This window comes from Bactrocera dorsalis, chromosome 4 (genome assembly GCF_023373825.1).
Source record: "Bactrocera dorsalis isolate Fly_Bdor chromosome 4, ASM2337382v1, whole genome shotgun sequence".
Lineage (NCBI taxonomy): Eukaryota > Metazoa > Arthropoda > Insecta > Diptera > Tephritidae > Bactrocera > Bactrocera dorsalis.
The window spans coordinates 6,084,747-6,107,751 of NC_064306.1; the positions used below are offsets into that span (position 1 = coordinate 6,084,747).

Here is a 23,005-nt window from a genome sequence, read left to right on the forward strand (position 1 = left end):
GTGGGGAAAATATTAGAAACATTTAATTTAACATTAATTTTTTTTCAAAACTACATACATGTATATTAAAAATATTTTATTTTTTTTTAATATAAGTGTACTTTCAAGAGCGTAGAGCCTATGCCGCTCAAAAAAATGAAAATTTTGGCCGTAAAAATAAAAATATATATATAATGGAGTATTTAAAAAAAAGCGCAAAAGGAAATTTACAAAGTAAAACGTCTTTGAGAAACCAAATTTAAGAAACAAAAAACATTATCGTCTTGATAAAACTGATTCAACATATCTTACACACTTGACAAAGCTGTTATTAGCAGAAGATAAAACGAAAATATTTAGAAATTATTAAAAAAAATATTAAAATAAAAAAAATTTAAACAAATATTAATAATATATATACATTTATGTAATAGAAAGTAAGTAAGGCAGCAAATATATATGTATGTATATGTAAATAATTTAATTTAAGTTTAAATGTAAAACTCTCTAAATGTCTAACATATATACAGGTCTAATTTTATTGTAAAAAAATTAAATAAAAATAAGACAAAAGATATTATTATGCATATGTGTATGTATTCGTGTATGTCAATAACTTTCTTAAACTTAAAATTAGTAAACACTTATGTAGGCTCGAAGGTATAAATAAATTAAAGCAGACTTTCGAGCGCAACGCCAAGCTGGCTCTTGGCATCTATGACTTCTATACATTATAAAAAAAAAAAACTAAAAACATAATGACTAGTGTTTAAGTTGTAAGAATACTGCGCATTAATAAAATAAAAATCTAACAATAATTAAAAAAAAATTTTTGAATTTCAAAAAATTTTGAATTTCAAAAAATTTTGAATTTCAAAATTTTAGTAAAAAAAAAAATAATTTTCAAAAAAATTTAATTTGAAATTTTTAATAAAAAAAAACTTTACTTTCCAAAAAATGTTTTTGGTTTTAAAATTTTTAAAAATTCAAATTTGAAAGTTTTAGCATTATAAATTTTTCGAAAATAAAATCTGTTAAACGCATGAAAACAAAATAAAAGGATACCAACTGTATCGAAATATAAGCGAGTACTTTAAAAAGCTAACTGCTAAATGGGACACTTATGAAAATATTTACGAAACTACTAGCAACAAATATTATGAATGAAGTAGAAAAATTTCTCAGCAGTAAGAAAAAATAGTTGAAAATAGAATATAGATCAGCAGCATTACAATACAGCAACAAACTTATGACACAATGAAACAAAAATAAATAAAAAATATATAATACTTTCAAAATGATTATAAGCAAAATTAAGTATAATGAAGACCTTCCGAGACAAAAATTTGCAACATTTGAAATATTTTTGACTTGAATGACATTGAAACAATATTAGATTCCATAAAACAAAAGAAAGCATTAAAAATAAAAAAAGGTGGGCTTTGCACGTGAAACTTTGCAAGACACTTTTAATGTTACGCCTACGCAGGGTTGCAAATAATACATTGAAAAATTATTGAATAAAAATTTCAATTGATTTTTTTTAATTAAATTTAAAATATAATTTTTAAAAAATTATAAAAAAATAGTAAAAAACATTTTCTTTTTTTTTCAATATCTTTTTAATAAATAATTGAAAATTTTATTTTTTATTAAAAAAAAATACATTTATAAAAATATTAAATAAAAAAAAAAAACTTTAAATTTTTTATTAAAATAAAAATTTTCCAATTTTTTATAAATGTTTTTTCAATATTTTTTAATAAATAATTGAAATAAAAATTTACCAATTTCTTATTAAATTTTTTTCAATATTTTTTAATAAATAATTGAAAATTTAATTTTTTGTTAAAAAAATACATTTATAAAAAAATTGAATAGAGAAATAAAACTTAAATTTTTTTTAAATAAAAATTTTCCAATTTTTTAATAAACTTTTTTTAAGTTTCCTTTTTTATTATAAAAAAATAAATATAATTTTTTTTTTATTTAAAATTTTATTTTTTATTGAAAAAAAATTACATTTATAAAATAATTAAATATAAAAATAAAACTTTTAATTTATTATTTATATAAAATTTTTCTAATTTTTGATTAAATTTTTTTTAAGTTTCCTTTTTTTTATTAAAAAAAAAAATAAAATTAGAAAATTGAAAAATTTTGTTTTTTATAATTTTTTTTTTAATTTAAAATTTTATTTTTTTAATTTAGTAATGAAAATTTAGTTTTTTGTTTCAAAGCCTTGCATTGAAAATTTAAATTATTTTCCCCAAACATTAAAAATAAAATTATAGACTTTAAATCTAAAACTTTTGAATAAAAAAATGCGCAACCCTGGTCATACTTAACTCACTAGATGTTTATTCCTATTACGGTGAAGATTCTCACAAATTTTTAACAATTAAAACTAAAGTCAATTGCTGATTTTTATTATTTACTCTTAAACAAATGTTTTAACCCTTATGTTTTCAACAACTTCCTTCAACATAAAATTGAAAAACAAACATTACATTGTAAAGTGATATAATTTAAAAAAAAAAACTTACTATGTATTTACTACCTATGCCACGTACAATGGGAATTGAGAACTGGACTTTACACACTAACCTTTTATAAATACAAAATCTATACTAGTTATATAAATGGAACAAACATATGTATGTATACATATTTAACTGTGTATATTATTAACAGCACTATTTGTAAAAAGCATATGCTCCTATTAAGAAAAAATCATGAAAATTAGAAAACTTAGGTGTAGAACTGTAAATGTTATATAAAAATGAACACAGACTTAATAGGTGCAAAGGAACGGTGCACGCATAAATGTATACAGACTATACACGAGATGCGAAGAAAAAAAGTATATACATATATCATTAAATTACCATAAAAATTGTGCAAATTTTTCCAATAAACAAAAGATATTGAAAAAGATATATATTATATGTAAATGATTTAAAAAGGAATGAAAAAATGTAATTTATATAACCACTTACCCAATATTCAGAAATTCTTATGAAGTGTATTGATTAGGATTAATGACGCTCCAGTATGCTTTTGATGTTTTTAGCTTCGTTTTAAGAATGATATTAAAATTATTGCATTTGTAATTTTAGTTATCGGCTAATTTGTAACAAATTTTAAATATATTTTAATTTTAGTAATAATTTTTTTCGAATGAATTAGCTTTACTTCTTTATATTTTACTTTCTTTATACATTTAAAAAATTGATAACTTGAACTCAATTATAAAACGTGTGCTAAAATTTGTGCTGAAATGTTTAAAGGCTAACAAAACTTTATAACACTTTCGACAAATCAAAAAAATTTAAGTACTTTCGGTAAATTTGTTATGAAATAATTTTAAAATTTAAATAAAATAGACAAAATACGCGAAAAGGCATTTTAAAAAGCATATAACGTAAACAAATTGCTAAACACAATTGTAAATTTTCCGAAAAATAACAAATTATAATATATTATTATTCCCATTAAATTAATAGTTAATTATCATTTAATTAATATTCACGTATTACTATTAAATTATTATTTATTAAACTATTACCGAGTGATTGTGGCGAATAATAAATATTTCTTTTTATATTTTTCTGTTAAAATTAAAACACACTTCTAATTTAGGCATTGAACTAAATCACCCTTTATTTGCGACGCACTGCATACGGACCGCACATCAGCAATGCACCGTTGCCGTATATTTTGTTATTCTTTTTAAGTTTTATGCTTCTATGTCGTTTCCCTTATATTTAGTTGTTGTTTGCATCACATGCACTCGTTGTCGTGCTCAATGAGAACTACTGTTTAAAACGACAAAAACTGCGTTTAGAACTATTTTTCATTATTTTCAATATAATATATTGCACTTCTAAATTATTTTATGCTTTAATATTTTTAACAAATCCAATTAGTTGAAACGCATAATACTTTTTATGAAACACTTTATGAAACAAGCCGGTGCTCATGATTTCTTACACATTAGCAGACACTTGTTTGCTTATGCACAATTATGCCGACACAAATTATTTAACTTGCGCACTATATAATGTTGGAATTTTATGAGAAATATGCATTTTAATTGTTTATTTCACTTTTGTTAAGTTTTCTTAATTCGTTAAACACTTATTTAACACTTTACTTGTATATCACATCATAACAACTTCACTCCTTTTATGCTACTAGCACGTGGTGGAGAAAAACAACTAGTGAATGCCTTACACATACAAATCGATTACAGTGGTGAGAATTATAAGCCGGTTACATGGTGCGTAGTTAGGAAGCAAAGTTGAGGAAATGTTTAGTATTTAACGTAAAACGTAACGTAACGTAAAAACAATTTTTTAATTAAATCTTTTACATAAATAAAATAAATTTTTAAATATTTTTTTTGTAGAAACAAGTTTTAATATTAAAGTATTATCAAAATTAAATTTGATTTTTTAATTTTAAAAATTTCAATTTTTATTTTCAATTTTGTTTTTGTAACAAATTTTTTTTTTAATATTTTATAAAACTAAGTTTTAATTTTTAAATATTCACAAAAAAAAACACTTAAAATATTATTTAAAAAAATATTGAATTTCAAATTTTAAATATTTTTTTTAAACAATTTTTTTTTAAATATTTTAAATATTTTTTTAAACAAATTTTTTTTAATATTTTATAAAACTAAGCTTTAATTTTTAAATATTATTTTGAAAACAAATTTAAAGTATTATTTAAAAACACAAACTCAAAAACTTTAAACTTAAAATATTTTTTTGTACAAAAGAAAATTTTTTTGAATTAAAAAAACTAAATTTTATAAAAAAAAGAAAAAGTATTTAACATTTTAAAAAACTTAAGTTTTATTTTTAAATATTTTTGAAAAACAAATTTTTATTATTTATTTTTAAAAAAAAAATACTTTCAATTTATTATTATATAAAAAACGATTTTAAATTTGAAATTTTAATTTTAAGAATAAAAATAATAAAAAATAAAATAAAAAAATAAATAAAATAAATAATATATAAAATAAATATTTTTTTCATTTTTTAATATTTCTTTATAAAAAAACATTTAATTTCAAATATTATTTTACAAAAGCAATATTTTATCAATCATATTATCAAAACCACTGAATAAATATTTTTAACAAAACATTTTTACAACTGAGGCACCCGGTATTCACGCACCAATTGAGAAACACTCGCTTTCATTATACGCAAATACAACAACGCAAAATATTTAATATGCGCCTCAAATGTCTAACTCATTCTAATTTATTTATTTTAATTTTTTTTGATAAATTTAATCGATTTTAATATTAATTTAATTTTTTTAATTAATTAATGGTTTTTTATTAATTAAATTTTTTTTTAAATTTATTTTTAATTATTAAAACACTTGTTTAATATTTTATTTCATTTTTAAAACTATATAAGTTATTTTACGCAATTTGCACGTGAAGAAGAAAAACTAGTGAGAGATCAAAAATCGATAACATCGATAGGAGTTATAAGGCGGTTACACATAAAGTGCGAAGTAATTAAATAAAGGAGTTGCTTAAATATTTTATACTGAATTACATATATGATTTAAAAAATTATAAAATTTATGAAATTCAATTTTAAATTTTTTAAGTAAATAATGATATTATTATTAAATAATTATATAATGTTATGTTTTATGTATAAACTACCGAATAAAAATATCCTTATGGTACAAACGACTTACTCTCCGTTAGTTTACCATATAAAATATCCAATTCTATTTACTACATATTTTTAAAGAACTAATGTATTTAAAATAATATTATACATCAACTGTTTTAGTATTGAAACTCAGAACTCTACCAACGGTTTCCTTAAATTTAATACCAAGACTATCTACTAATATGCACGGGCAATTATTTAACTGCGAATTTAAAGACACCGAAATGGTTGAGCAAAGCACTTAAAACAGACATTTTTAAATAATTATTTGGATGGACTTTAAAAAGAATAACAAAACTTCTTTAATTAAAATTTTAGTTGTAACAAAATATATTTTTTCTTTCAAATATAGATATTATTATATTTATTGGAAATTTTTTACGCAACTCATGGTATGTAACTTGTTTAGATTTAGCAAAGTTACACACCAATTGAAATCAAAGTTGAGAAAAACAAGAATTTAAATATTAAAATCACTGACTTTAAAGAACATAAAATTAATGAAACGAGAGTTTTAAAATATATTTTTAACCCCAAGCTCTGAGAAAATTGGTAACAGCTTATTTTATTAGATAAAATATTTGTCGGAATTCTAATCTAAGTTTTAAATGTTTTGCTCAACCTGGTAACTGACATACACTGAAAAATTATTTATTTATTTTCCCTCTACAAACTCTATACACTATAAAAAAAAATACTTGATAAGATAATCGTAAAAGGACCCTCCTGAATAAACTACCAAAAGCCTTTCCTTTTCAAAAAGACTTCAATAAAAATATTTATAGTTATAAAAAAATATGGAAAAGAAATAGTAAGGAAGACTTTGTAAAACTAACTAAACTTAAATGTAAGAAAATATATGAGTAAGCAGAAAAAGGTATATAAATTATTAAAATTACGCATAAGCCAAAAAGAAACTATAAAATATAAGAGATTAAAAAAGAGCGTACATGTTAAACAAACTTTAGAGAATAGTACTCGAAAAATGTTTGAAATGCATATTTTAAAAATCATAAATATACACTGCAAAAATTGTCTATTTTTAAGTGTATAAGTGGTGTAAAATGCTGTTGTTAAAAGATTTTAGGAAATTTAAAAAATATTATTTATGTCTATTGAGCTGTGGACTGTAAAAAGGCAAGCATAAAGTTATTAGAAAAAAATTTAGATGTGAATTAATATATTGAAAATAAGTTTTGAAGTTGAAAAGTAAAGTATGCAATGTTGATTTTTTTTTCAAAAATATATTATATTTAAAAAAAAATATTATTTATAAATTAAAAAAAAATTAATTTAGTAAGAACAACTTTTAGTTTTACAAAATTGCTTTTAAAGCTTCCCATCTTTGATATTTTTTTTAGCGATTATCAGAACTATTTTGGAGTATATTTTTCAAAAATTGATGAATGACTATTTATTTGGTGATTTTTTTTTATTAACGATTAAACTAATATTGGAAATAATTTTTTCAATAATATGTTTTAGTAACTTTATGACTATGTCCGAAAATTTTTAAGATACTAAAAAATTATTTGGTGCAGACTGATATGGAAAATATATGGTAAATATAAAGATAATTATTTAATGGATATGAAATGATTTTCAAAAAGTAAAATCAGTTAAAAAAATTTCGAAATTTTGTGTTAAACAAAAATATTATTAAAAATCTAAATTACAAAAAAAAACAGATTAAAAAAATTGGTTTTATGTAAATTTTAAATTTTTTAAATTAAAAATGTCTTTAATTTTTTAAATGGTTTTCTTTACATTAAAAAAAAAATATTTTTTATATTTCTCAAATAAATTAAATTTTTTTAAAAGTTTAATTTAAAAAAAAATTTAAGAAAATATATTAAAAAAAATTAAAAAAAGACACAAGAAAAATTGTTTTTATATAAGTTTGTAATGTTTTTTTCAATTTATTTTTGAAAATTTTTTATTTTAATTAAAATCTTTAAATTTTTTAAAATATTTTTGAACCTTTTTTGTAATGGTTTTTTAATTCATTTAAAAAAAATTTTTATTTTAATTAAAATTTTTTTAAATTTTATTTGCAGCTTTTATTTTTTTTAATTTTTTTTTGAAAATTTTAATTTCTTTAGTATAATAAAATAAAATTTTATAAATCAAAAAATAAACAAAAAAATTAAGTAAATACAAATTAACACATTTTAAATGTGCAATTGACATGCAAATTGACCGTTATTGTAATCTATATGTATACACACATGCATGCGTATATACATGTGTATGTATGCCAGCAGACAAATAAACACAGATGCACACAAATACACCTGCACTTACCTACCCAACAAATAAATACGAAATAATTGCATATGAAATATAAAGCGAAAAAAGGACAAACAACAAAGAAAAAATAATAAAACAAAGAATATATCTATCGACAATTGTATTTAGAGTAACTGAATTCAGTGTGCATTTAATTAAATAAATACATATATAAATATATTAAAAAATACAAAATAGATTTATTTCATTTCTTTATGCACAATAACAGCGGTAAGTAAATAATTGGTGTTAAAGGACAATTAGCAATTGAAAAAATATGAATATTTATGGAAAAAAGTAAAGCAAGCGCTAGAAACAATAACGAGGAGAATGCACTGAAAGCATATGCCGAGGTGATGTGCACATCATATGATTTTTTTATCCGAAAATATAATTTTTTTTAACTGCATAAAATATATTTATAATTAAAAATTAAATTTAAAGGAAAAATCAAAATTTTATATGACGTGATAGCAAGCAGATCATATGACAACACTATGCAGTTTGAAATCATATGATGACAACAATGACACATTCACTTAGGAAGAAACGTAATTTAATTAAATTATTAAAAGTACGCTTTCACAAAGAAAGTGATTTTAAATTTCGAAATTTTCATACATCACATGAAGGAATGATGCATATCACATGATGTAGATCACACGATGTGAATTGATGGCAATGAGCATAATTTATAAATTTTAAACACAGAAGCAACACGGAAATGCTTTTATATGGTATAAAAAAAACGTTATGATAGATATGCACACATATCAATGAAGTCAAGTGATAACGTCAAATTGTAGATCATACGTTATATTTATATTAAGAAAGGACGCAATTTAGGTAGCAATTTTATGAAAAGCTCGCTTAAAGGTAGTGAAATTAAATTTCGAAATTTTCTTAGAACGCATATTGATATGATGTGATGCCTAGATCACGTGATGTATATAACGTGATATTTTTGGTTAAAATTTATAAAAATGGATGACAAATGGATGAATAACCAATGCAGTTGAGCAATAATACTAGTTAAGTGGAATTGAACACAAATCCTATGATACATTGATGTAAAGCGAGAATATTTGCTTGATAGCGAGGTCATATGAGAAAATAACAAAGATCATATGCTGAAAATTCTACGGTTATGCTCTGAGTAGCGACATTATGTCTTTAAAAGAAAGAGATATTGAATAAATATGTCATTCTAATAGCTGCAATGATGAGCAGATCGCGTGATGCGGGATCGCGCGATGTGATATTAAAAAAAAAATGTATACAAATTGGTGCTGTAAGCCATGCAGTAGTATTATTGAGCGAAATTTAACACAAGTCACTTGAAATTTTATTATAAATCAAAAATATTTTACGAAGTAAATGTCATATGATGCTATACTATACATCACATGATCAACATTTTTATTGTGATAGCAAATATTTTTAAATTTTTTAGAGAAAACATTTTTTTTTTAGTATATACATGCGTGCATAATCCCGACTTTAAAAGCTCACACACAAAATTGCAAAATGCACAGGTCACAGGGTGTATGATGGCAATGTGATCTGGTGAGCGTATTTAAACTAAAACCATGAATAATATAAGTAGAGAGTGAAGTAATTAGAAAAACAATACGCATTTTAAAGTAGTTTGCGATGCTTTGTCCAAACTCTTTTATATCGTCACTTAGCCTCCCATTAATTACTTCTTTCATGTTCTATAACTCTCAGCCTCATTTGTTCAGTAATACCAAAATCGCACTTATCTTCGCAATTTTACCTACAAAAGCTGCTATAGTGGAACCCCATTCATGCAACTTCGTATGGCATGATTCATTAAAAATTTCTACAAACCAACAAAAACAACAAAACGCTTTGTTTCCGTATAGTTTCCCTCACGCTTAGTTAAAAAGTGGTGTGAAATGAATCAGTTAGTTTTATTTATATGCTTATTAGCATATATATATTTCTGCTATAAATCGGTATATTTGTGTAGATTTGTGAGTAAGTGCAACGACTCTCAATGAAACCTTTCGTTTTAGGCGCTGAACTTGTGTTAATTAAGGCGTTCAATTGCGTATTTACTTACGTAAATCAGCACTAAGGTGAGTGAAAGCAGTGTGGCAAACTATATTCGGTGCAATAACGGCTTTTTAATTCTAAAATCGGTGTCACTTTCATATAGCAAGAAAAGGGGTGCGCTTATATAAGTATATATAAGCACTGATTTATATACATAATTAGTTGTTTACTATATATAAACCGATTTTATTTATTTCCCGTGAGTTTTTTAAGGCGCTTGTATGCTCAATATAAAGTAATAGTGTCTTGCTCTTATTTGGCAGCTTCAATTGACTTCTAATAGAATTGAATGTCGCTCGCTTATCTCATGTTGGTCTATATGTGCGGGGGCCATGGAGGTCAGAGCGTGTTGTTGTTTTATTTTATAATTCAATTGAACTGAAATTTTTACTTTTTCTAATATACTTATATACATATATATATATGTATATGTATATAAAGTGTGAAAATAAACATACATTTATACAGATATGACTATACTTCTATATAAAGGCCTTTAAATTTTGTTTCATAAATATTTTTAATTTTCTCAAGCAGTATACATATAAATAATATATCAGGCATATATTATATATAAATAGTATATCGTCACCTAAAATGCAAAACAAAGTATTAGCAAAAAAATCGAAATTGAGTTATTTATTGAACAATACAACATCACATTACGTAGATATATGTAGTATAAGATTTTAAGCCGCCACTGGCAGATATAACCAATATATAACCAATATTTAACCAATATGTAACCAATATATAACCAATATGTAACCAATATATAACCAATATATAAGCATTTTATAACCAAAACTGAAATTTTATTTCATTATGAGTGATTTCTATTATATTGTTATTCCTTCGCCTGAAAAATTATGAATAGTGAGGTTACGTTATTTTGCATTTTAGGTAACGATATATTATATACCTACTAAAAAAAATTATCCCTGGGTTTCATTAAGATCCCTCACATGCAATCACCTATCATATAGAGTAAAGTATTGGATTATAGATGAATATACATACATCTTTTACTTAAGAAATTAATGTACTCAAGTATAGACAAATATTTTTTAATATTTAAATGATTAAAAATATAATTTTTTACTCGAATAAAAGTCAAAATTTTTCAAAATTTTATATATTTAATATTAATTTTTTTACGCATTTAAAATTTTTTTATTTATTTTTTTATATAAAAAAAATTATATACGGAAAATTATATATTTTTTTTTTAAATATTTTTCTAAAAAATAAAAAAATTTTAATTGCGTAAAAAATTTAAAATTAAATATATAAAATTTTGACTTTTATTTACTAATATTATTTACATATTAAAAAATATTTTTTAGAAATATTTCCGGATAAAATTTTTTTATATGAAAAAAATAAATAAAAAATTTTTAATTGCGTAAAAAATTTAAAATTAAATATATAAAATTTTGACTTTTATTCGAGTTAAAAACTATATTTTTAATCATTTAAATATTAAAAAATATTTTTTTTAGAAAAAAATTTTTAAAAATTTTTAGAAATTCTATTTAAATTATTAAAAATATAGTTTTTTACTCGAATAAAAGTTAAAAATTTTATATATTTAATTTTAAATTTTTTATGCAATTAAAATTTTATTCAAAAAAAATATTTTAGGTTTTTTTTAGAAAAAAAAAAAACAAAATTACTGTTAAATGTGTGAAAAAATATTGTTAAATTGAAAGTTCTCCTGCTTTAATTAAATGCCATTAGTACTATTACTACCACTAGAATATATGTATAAATTTTTAATAACCCTTAACTCGCTTTAAATTTCTTCGATCTATTTTCTCATAAACAAAATTTTTGTCATTACCGTCGACAACTACCCATTGTAGCGTGCTCTCCCACTCAGCCAACCGTCATCTTCATCACGAGCAGCAGCAAACTATGCATACCTACATACATACATATGCATATTTATGTAAGTAAGGTATGTAGTTATTTCAGCCTAACAGGTTTCTGCGTTGCTTCTGTACGATTCTCAATTCAATGTCTACTCAGTCAGTTGCCGGAATTCGTACGTGTCAGTCGAATATAGTCGCTAGTGCACATTTAACAAAGTGTATTTCGACAAAAGAGCGAAATTATTTTTTTTACCAAAAAGTGTAAAACTAAAAAAATAAAAATAAGTAATATTATTCACTACTTTGAGGGCTAAGTAAAAGGAAAAATCGCGAAGCCATGCGTTTCAAGATCAGTAACACACTTTTCGTGTGCACTGTGTTGTTGTTGTGTGTGCTGCAGTGCGAATTCGCAGGTAAACAAAATAAAAAAAACCTTACACAAAGCCAATGGTGTTTCCAAAAAGCTACCTGTCAGAGAGAACAGTGGGTTTGGATGGTGAAATAAAAATATGCTTGTGAAATAAAATTTGTTTTAAAGCAGAAAATAATTATAATTAAATATATAAAATAAATATATAATTGAAATGAAAAAAAATTCAGAAAACAAAATTTTATATTTCGATTTTTTTTTTTTTTAATTCTGTCAATTTGGATGAACTGAAAACAAAAATGATAAATTTGTGAAGAAAAAATAAAAATTTAGCAAAAAAAAATTTGTATTTTAGAAAAAACAAAAATTAAAAAATAAATATTAAAAAAAAAATTTAAAAAAAAATAAAAAATAAATATAAAAAATAAATATAAAAAAAAAACAAAAAAAATATATAATAAAAAATGTATATTACAAATTTAATATAAAAAAAAATTATAACCAAAAAAATTAATTTTAAAATTTTTTAAAGAAAGCCAGTTCTTATTCCGTAACAGATTTTTTTTTTGAGAAAAAAATTTAGACAAAAAATCTCACAAAACATTCCTAAAATTAGATGAGCTAAATCTCACCGAAGCATTATTTGAAATTTTCCTTATCTGAGTTTAATAAATAGAATATTTGTGTGTCAACGCTTATCTCCACATTCTATACCCTCGCGCTTGTGTGCTAATTCTAGAAAAATAAATATTTGCATAAAAAATTAAAAAAATAAATTTAAATTTAATTTTTCCAGCCAGCTACAAAACAGAGATCGAGATAACTCCAGCGCCACCGGAAGAGCAGACAACAAAGAAGTCCGGCTTTTTTAGTCGGTGGTTTGGTGGTGGCGGTGATAAGACTACTACCACTACCACCACCACACCGTTGCCACCACGAAATGTGCCGGCCCCCACACCATCCCAACCAACGCTGAATGCGCCGCGTGTACAACCAAACAACGCTGGCGCACAAAAGCCACCACCATTTTCCATTAACCCAAATGCGCCGCTAATGCCGCTGGGACCACGTCCTGACACACCTGAGTCTTCGCCCTTCGGTGGCAATGGCTTGCAGCCACCACAGTGGCCACAGCCTACGCCACAGTCATCAGCACAAACTCCAACCACACCAGTCGGTTTGCGTCCAACAGCCGGCAGCCCGCAACAACAACGTCCGCAAGCCGTACCGACGGCTACGAATTTTGGCGGCGCCGGTGGTTACGGCAATGCTGGTAATGTGAATAATTTTGGTCGTCCGGGTACCGCACAACCGAATTTGCCACCTGGATTTTCACCATATCAACCACCTAAAGCCCAGCCATCTGGTTTGGATCTGAGCTATGGCGGTGGTGCACGCCCACAAGGTGGCACAGCCGGACGTCCCGGTTTCGGTTTGGCACCATTGACCAGCACAACGACTACTACTACCACAACTACGACAACAACAACAACACCAAAACCAAGTCCACCCGGCAGCGCTATAGGTTTGGATATGCGTAATGGTTTCGGCGGCATTGGTGTATCGTCCACGACCACTACACACCGTCCTTCGACAACAAAAGATGATTTCCCACCTTTGCCACCACCACGTCGTCCTTCCGTGGGCAAAGAAGACTTCCCAGCACTACCAACACCACGCACCCCTGGTAGCCCTACACCAGCTTCACCTCTACGACCTTCCTCTCCTGGCGGTAGCGCACAACCCACACCAACCTTTGCCTGGGGTTCGCCTACACCAACCTCACCATCACGTCCAGGTGGCGGTATCATAGCACCAGCTTCACCAACGCCAAGCAGTCCCACGCGTCCAGGTACTCCTGGCGCTGGTGGTTCTGGCGTTTCGTTTGTGCCACACGTACCCGGTCCTTCAACTACGGCAAGACCTGGTGCAGACAGTAGTGCCAGCGGTAGCTCAGTTGCTAGTGATGATGAAATACGCGCTCTAACGGAGCAGTTGTATGCTAAGGAGCAGAGTTTGTTAAATTTGGTGCATGTCAATCCACAGGGCAAGACAAGGTCAATTGATAGCACGGACGAGGCGCCGAAACCGTAAGTAGTCTACGATACAAGCGAACTTTTCACAGTTAACTACAAGTCACCAACTTCTCTCTTTTCAGTCTCTTCGAAGTCGAACCTCGCACCTATGATTCACCGACCGTCGCTAAAATGCGTGCACTTTTCGATAACTACGAAGAGGATACTCTGGCCAATGAACATGTGACCGTCAATGAGCGTCGTGAAGAGAATGAGTTCGTCGATGCAGTAATGGGCACACAGGTCATGCGACAGGCCATGCTCTTCTTGCAGAACAAAGGTAAGTCAAAAAATCTAAGCCGCCTATTTACCATATATCACACATTATCTTAACGTTCTGCTTACTTGCAGGCATTGTAACACCCGATCCTAAAACCCACCGCGATCTCGTTAAAGAGCTCTGGTTTACACAGTACTCACGTGGGCAAGGACGCATCGGCAGTTCGGGCTTTGAACATGTCTTCGTGCACGAAGTAAAGAATGGCACGCTGATTGGTCTACACAACTGGGTGTATTTCGCAGACGAGGAGAAAGCAGGCCGTCTCGACTATAAGGGTTATCTGCATCAAATCGATTTGGGCAATGTGAGTGCGAACGAAAACGAATTTGACATATATTTATTTATTTTTCCTTTCAATCCACAGAAAGCTAAGGTCCTGAAAGTACGCTTCAGTCATAAAGGTGTCAATAAACCGGTTAATGGTGTCTTTGCTGGCACCTCACCCGAATTGGAACTGGCTCTCTACACGGTATGCTTCCAGCTGCGCCCTGATCGCACGTGTCCTGTGTCACTAGGCAACCAGCGTTTCGGCATTGTCACCTACACTTGGCGTTATCGCGGCAAGCATCTGATTGGCAGCGCCTTCCCCGAAATATAAGGACGTTCGTGAGAGTCTAATGAGATTTATAACCTTACATTTGTACGAAAATGAGATTTAAAGTGTAGTTTAATTAGAAGAAACAAATAAACCAAAAAAATATATATTTTTTAAAGATTTGTTGTAGCTGCATTTTTCTCATATACAATTAGCAAAGAGAAAAAGGAAAATGTAGCCAATTTTTCGCAGCGGTGTGTGGAATTGCTCAATAGGAGTGTGTCTTTGCTAGAGATTTTCCCGTAGTATGTACAGTACGAACTAAAATTTGCAATTTTTAATGGAAGGCTGATACAGAGAACGTCTATCATAGATATCATGATAGACGTTCTTTGGCTGATACCTACGAGATGAAATCACTATTGGTTAAGGCTAGCAAGCCTACCAGTAACTGATTCGGTCTCATTTGGAGTTCTGGACACGAAGGTAGATGAACTTGCTCGCTCTGGAGTGGCTACCAACCCGATGGGGGCGGAAACTTTCTGTGCTGTGGCGTCCACATACAAAAAAAGAATAATTTCGGAAAGAGAAAAGGAAGAAAGACATTGCCAAAACTGCTTTTGGGACGGTACAACCTCAAGTGGTTCAAACAAATAATAAACCTTCCTAAAGACAAATTTAGACTCCTCGTCTTAATAGACAACGGCCATTGCAGGCAGAAGAGGCAGCTATATATAATATGGAGGTTGATATTGAGTGAAACTCTGGGACATCTGCTCTAGAGTGTGTAGCAATCTGTAGATACAGAAACAAGGCTCTGAGATCCACGTATTCTAACAGGGAACTCTCCAAAAACTAGCACGATTCTTGATTTTATAAGGAAACTGGGCCTCAAATTTATATCGCAAGCTCTTAAATCGAAAACTATTGACCGAGCTGAAGGCTTTCCAAGTTTATAAAGTCGCGAGAACAGTCTTTTCTTTGCTTGTGGCCAGCATATACAGACACTCAAGCTTTTTTAGCGCAATTACCAAGCACACGGTCTCGCTCTAAAAGCTTCTATTTCCTGAACACGGGAGCTTTCTAGCTTTAAAGTAAGTCTGTGAGCTTTTCAAGCAGAGAATGAAGACTTTGCTGGTTATGCCTGTTGGATGTGCTTCCACGGTTCATGCATGCTCTGCCAGTAATATATAGAACCATATCTAACAAGGATGGTAATGAACGATACTACACAGAAGGAGCCTAATATTAGAGCTTCAGGTTTTCATAGACATCACTTTCGGAGCATGTGACATACTAACTATATTTCCGGCGGAAAGCTGTCACCACTTTTTGTGGTAAAGTGTTGAGAAAGCAGCACTGGCTTCTAAGCGCGCTAACGCAGTTTATGGAGATTTCAAAGCCGTTGAAATAACAGCACTTCACACTTACGAAAACATATTTTCTTGTGGAAGCCGACACATTTCAAAAACTATAAATACTTTACAACCTTAACACTGAACTTAAAAACGACAATAATTTGCCAAAACAGCTGACTTGCCGGAAATAAACGAACAGCAAATGACAGCTGGCAAAGCAACTAGTAAACAAAGTATTCGATACTCGCTGCTTTGCATTTTCGCTGCCAGGCATATTCGCCGCATTGGCTGTATCGAACAATGCCCATCTCGTTCGCACGCACAGTGTAAACAAAAACGCGGAACCAGTTTTCCAGTGTTGCTGTTGTGCCCGGCCAGCGGTGGGCACATACAAATCTACATGTATGCGTGTGCCTGTGTTTGTGTACGCAAATAGTAGTGAAAACTATCGGCAAATGCTGTCGGGATATACAAATGTGGGAAAAATGCAGGCAATCGCTGGCTGAGCAAAAGAGTTTCGAAGCGGTCGCCGTCGTGTACGAACGTAAAACGAGCGTGAGCGCGTAGCGTAGTGCGCCAGCGAAAAAGAAGAATAATCATTACTAATAAGCATATTGCAGACAAATATAAAAAATATTTGTTGATAAATATCAGAAAAATAGCATTAAATAAAGCAGTGTTTGCAACAAAGTGTAAGTTTTTTGCTTTCGGAAAACAAATAACTAGTTTGTGTGGCAAAGGCTGTGGACGAAAAGCAGCAGCAGCGTACGCTTGTGCGACAGAACGTTGGCGTCGCAGCTCTCGACGCAGTTATTCTAACGAAATCGAACGATTTTTATTATATGAAAGTAAATCATGTGAGAATGCTTTTAGTGATAGTAAAAACTGTGTAAGCAGCAGCGAAAATAGTGTAAGTTTCCTACAACAATAATAATAACAAATAGTTTATAAAAGTGTGGTGCGTTTGTTGTTTTTGCTGCTTTGTGCATTTCAGCTGTCCAACTGGCAGCGTAAAAGCAGCGCTGCAGCAGTCAATTTGTGTGAGTGTGCGTGTGTAAGCACAAGATGTGTGGGTAGTATGAGAAGAGAGAGGAATGCAGTTGTGCGACTGTCAGTGGTTGATTGCAGCATGAATTGGAATTAATTTGGTAAAGCACAAGAAAAATTGATGGATTATGGGTAATGGGTACCATTTTTATAAAAAAAATGGATAAATCATAAAAAAAAATTAAAAAATAAAAAAATACTAACTTTTTAATTATATTATTTTTCCTACATCCATACAAATGTATGAAATAAACTATAATTTTTTAAAAAAGATAAAATATAAAAAAATTGGCTTAAAAAGCATATAATTATAACAAAAACAACAAAAATAATAAATGCAAAAATACTATATGTACAGTGAAATTCCTCAATACGGATAGTCGTTACATACGCACACCTCCCATAACCGGACAAATTTCACGAATAATGATGAATGAATTATCAACTTTATATGTGGGCAGCTCCCATATGCGGGCAAAAACGCTGCTACGGTAGGTGTCCGGTTATGAGGGATTTCACTGTATGTGTATGTAATTGTTATATGAGAATTTATACGTTAAAATAAGCTTAGCTAATTGCATAAAATGCATAAACAATAAAATTATATAAAAAAATTAAAAAAAAAAATATAAAAAAAAAAATTATAAAAAAAAAATTAAAAAAAATGAAAAACTGAAAATTTAAATAGAAAAATAATGTAAAAATATTTTAAATCTAAAAAAAAAAAAATTTAGTCTCAAATAAAGTTAAATAAAGCTTAAAATGTCACCTTTCCAATACTATATGGTATGACACAATATATGCACTGAAGATATGCAACTGCAACAACATTTATGGACAAAATACGAAACGACTTTTTCGACTACCCAATATATTATTAAAATAAAAAAAAACTTAAAACATTATCAAAATCCGAAAAAAATATAAGTAAAAAATATACATTGTCACAAAAAAGTACCCGGAAATTGTAAAGAAAAGAAAATTTTAAATAAAACGCAAAATATTTAATTATTCATCAATATTTATTTTGTGAAATATCATTTACCCGGGGAAATTAAATTACAATTCCCGGTACTTTTTTGTCATAATATACATATAGTTTTGTATGTACATATGTATGCCAAAAAACTTCTTTACGCTTTTGTTTACTTTCAAAGCAAGCCGGCACTTGTTTACTCAAGTGTTCGCAATTGCGATCGTTATGAAGAGAATTAAGCAGATTTCGAAGAAGCTTCGCATATAAAGCGCCGACTACTGGTGGCACACGCACTGGAAGCTCTTAGCTATATAAATGTATATCTATAAACAGATACATATACCATAGTATATACAAAAGCACTTATGTATATCTAATAAAATGTAAAAAATACATTCATATATATGTATCTACTCACCTGTATATTCCAATATGTATGTATGTATGACGTAAATGTAAATGTAAGCAAGCACTCATCGTATTTCAATTGTTGTTCAAGTGGTTTGCCTCGACGCTCCTACATTTATGCCGGCAAACAGTTCACTTTTTCACTATGAGCAAACCTAAAAGATAATAAAAAAAATATATGTAGAAAATAACTTAGTATGCAGGTACCGAACTTGATCGTTCATTGTTTGAGTAAGTTAAAATGATAAATGAGTAATGAGCAACTGAAATAAAGATTTATAGTAAAAAAACAAAAAAAAAAACAAATTATAGTAAAAAAATTAATCACACATACATACATACATAAGCAAGAATGATAATGTAAAACAATGAGATGATATTAAATGAAATTCAAGGGAAGTTACAAATTATAAAGCTACACAGAGCATGAGAGCGATATATGAGCTTATATCTAAAGAAACAACAACTTTTAATAAATGGAAGCTAAGTTAAAAAAATTATAATTAAAAAAAAATTATTACAAAAAAAATTTAACAAAAAAAAAAATTACAAAAAAAAAATATTTCAAAAAAAAAATCGAATTCCTATTTTAACAAATTTTTTTTTAATATTTTTTTTTTTTATTTTTTTTTTTATTTTTTTTTTTAATTTTTTTTTTTATATTATTTTTTGTATTTTTTTAATATTTTTTTTTGGATTATTATTTTTTTTAATTATTATTTTTTTTAATTATTATTTTTTTATTTAATTTTTAAGAAATTTTCTTTACGATTTTTTTTAATTATTAAATAATGTTTTATATAAAATGGAGTTGAAACTGAAATTATGTATAGAAACTGTTTTAAACTAAATAAAATGATAATAATAAACTTAAACATATTCAAAAGCCAAATATAAAAAATGTCATTTGTTTTAAATACTTTTTTAAGGTTTTACAATATAAAAAAATAAGTCAAACTAAAAACATTATAATAGCAAATAAATTACTTTTGTTAAACTTATAAAGCTATATTTTAAATCAAAAAGTATACATCGATATTTCTTTTATTTAATAAAAAATTAAATTAAACAAAACCAAAAAAGCACTAAAACTTTTTTTTTTAATTAACATTCAATGCCAAAAAAAAGTCGAACTATAATTAGCTGACTTACAGGAGCTTCGATATATCGCCCATTAGGTCGCTACCGATAGCTTTACAATCATATGAGCAAGCAGCAGATGCCTTAAAATATCTTCAAATATTTTTTATTTATTTTTAAAATTTTACTTGGCGCCTAATTTGCGTAGGTTGCGATTTAAAAAGCAATAAAAACGACTTGATGTATATAAAAGCAAACATAAAACTGTCTTATGTTTTAGTAAATATGGTATGTAAGTTATAAGTCGTATATAAATATATATACCATATACTCTAGGTATATATGTATGAATGTATATATAAATGTATGTATGTATATATGTTTATATGTTTTTATGTACTTATGTATGTATGCCAGCATATTTGAACGCCAATTGCGGCATTCAGCAACTAAGCATTAGGTGATCAGCCATTTATGGTAGCATTGTATTAAAAACTGCCTTTAAAGCGTTATGCAAAGACGTTAAAAATATTTGGAAGTCACATAAACACACACATATACACCGGGAAATATGCAGAAAAATGTGGTAAAGAAGCTAGAATTGTATGTTAATGAAATAATTAGTGCTTTTTTCCTAAGTTTTGAAACACTAAAATAGGGTTTTATAGAAAAAGGGCATACATACATATGTACTATGTAGTTGCTATCTAAATATAGTATATACTATATGTAACTGTGTAAAGTATATTCTAAACTGTGCAATTATATGCATACATATAATAGAATACTATTGTTTGCTTGCAAAATTTTCCAAATACTTTTAAACTATTTTTTTACTTATTTATTTCTTAAGGAATAAAAAACAATATCCAATCAAGTATTTTTTTTTTAATTACCACACATTTCATTATTTATTTATATTTGCTGATATTAATTATTACATACATAGTTTTAAAAATATTTTTGAACTATTTTTATATATTTTTCATAGCATTTTAAATATTTATAGGGTTAAAAAAAGTATTTTTTTAACATTTTTAATATTTTTTTAGTGGTTTCAGTTTAACACATATTTTTATAATTTTTTGTTATTCATTTTCCGCTCTTGAAGATTTTTTTTTATTAAATTATTTTTAACAATTTTTTTTCTCAATATTAATTGTGTTGAGAAAAAAATCTTTTTTTAAATATTTTTTTTAGCGATTTCAGTTTAAAATATATTTCTATAACTTTTTTTTATTACTTTTCCGGTCTTGAAATTTTTTTTTAATAAAATATTTTTAACAATTTTTTTTTAACATTTACTGGGATGAAAAAAAATCTTTTTTTTGAATATATTTTTTAGTGATTTCAGTTTATCATATATTTTTATTATTTTTTCTATTCATTCTTCGCTCTAGAATATTTTTTCTATCTAAATTCTATTTTACTAAATTTTTTTTAATAAATTAATTTTAACTCATTTTAGTTTACAAAGTTTTTTTTTAATATTTTTTTCTGCTGATTTAAATTTTTGCTAATTTTTTTGTTTCCTGATTTCATTTTTAGCTTTACCATTATTCACTCATTCAATTATTGTTATTATTTTCGGCATTTATTGTAAAGCATTTCGACCCTTCCTTTGAAATTTAAATATTTTTAACACTAATTACTGACTTTATGCTGTTAATTGCATAAATGCTGCTAACAAATCAAATTAGCAAATAACCATTATATTTTTGTGTATGTACATACATACATACATATGTATATAACAGCATGCTCAAATACCTTTCTAACGCATTGATATGCAGCTATGCCGCTTAGGCTGTAATTACAGATTATGCCGCGTGATTTTAGTGCTCGAATTGCTGGATAAATAACAAAAAACACAGAACTAGCACATACATATATGGTATAAACATATGTATATGCTAGTATATAGCAATATAAGTTTAAAAAATAGTTTTTCATTTATATGTAAGCGCATATGTATATGTATATAAGAACAATTTAACTCCTAACATATGATTCACCCTATACATACAAACATATATACATACATCCACATACATTTACATAGATTAAAAAATATTATTTATTTTCCATAAGCATCAAATTTTTACACATATACATTACATTTACATAAATATACATATGTATATATGTACAACTTCAGTTAAATGCGCTTACGGTCTTTGATTTCATTATTTGCACTTTGAAACTGAATAAACAATTAACGAAGTATGAGATCATAATTAAATATATATATGTATATGTAAAATATATTAATATGTGCGTTGTGAGTGCATTCATAGATATACGTTTAGTAATGTAAGTAGGTACTTGCATACATGCACATACAAATATGAATGTATATATGCTAACATATATATATATAGGTACGTGATTAGTATTTATCGAATATTTTTGTTATTGTATGTATTGAATTATGCAAGAACTAAACATTTGCTTTCGATTTATAATGAAGTAGTGCTACTTCATTTGAAGTACTCCCCTTGTGTAAATTTGAATTAGAGTAAATTATTTAGGCAAACACTTAAACAAAGATATATGGGGAACAATAGTATATATATTATATATAAAAAAAATATGAAAAACTAAAAAAAATAAAAAAAACAATATAAATATTAAAAAAAAACTAAAAAATTAAAAATAAATGAAACAACGAAAGCTTTAAAAAAGTAAGTAAAAAAAAAAACAAATGAAACATTAGGAATAAAGTTTTTTTATATTTTTTTAATAAAAAAATGTTTAATTAAAACAGAAACTAAAAAATTAAATAATAATAATTAAAAAAATAAAAACCTAAAAAATTAGAAACCCCAAAAAAAATTAAAAATACATATAAGAAACTAAAAAATTAATTAAAAAAAAAAAAAAAACCTAATGTAATAAAGTTTTTTAATAAAAAAAATTTAATTAAAACAGCATCTATAAA

At 26.9% G+C, this 23,005-nt stretch overlaps 2 protein-coding genes and 1 long non-coding RNA gene across 3 annotated transcripts in view; 2 read left to right on the forward strand and 1 right to left on the reverse strand.

Annotated features, from left to right (window-relative positions):
* LOC109579954 (uncharacterized) overlaps positions 1-23,005 on the reverse strand; it is a 182,400-nt gene that overhangs the window by 40,369 nt on the left and 119,026 nt on the right. The window contains exon 3 of the long non-coding RNA XR_002184042.3: positions 18,995-19,139. This is a non-coding gene — a long non-coding RNA (uncharacterized LOC109579954). The remainder of the gene's footprint in view (positions 1-18,994; positions 19,140-23,005) is intronic.
* LOC105232120 (endoribonuclease CG2145) lies at positions 12,082-15,373 on the forward strand. Its single transcript, XM_011213728.4, has 5 exons — positions 12,082-12,348; positions 13,102-14,395; positions 14,464-14,660; positions 14,732-14,964; positions 15,025-15,373. Exons 1-5 carry the CDS (start codon positions 12,273-12,275, stop codon positions 15,256-15,258), a joined length of 2,034 nt encoding a protein of 677 aa, XP_011212030.2. The 5' UTR covers positions 12,082-12,272; the 3' UTR covers positions 15,259-15,373.
* The window catches only part of LOC105232123 (uncharacterized), a 151,654-nt gene continuing 145,687 nt past the window's right edge, over positions 17,039-23,005 (forward strand). Inside the window, exon 1 of the mRNA XM_049454466.1 lies at positions 17,039-17,245. The gene's annotated coding sequence lies outside the window, so the exon portion shown is untranslated. The remainder of the gene's footprint in view (positions 17,246-23,005) is intronic.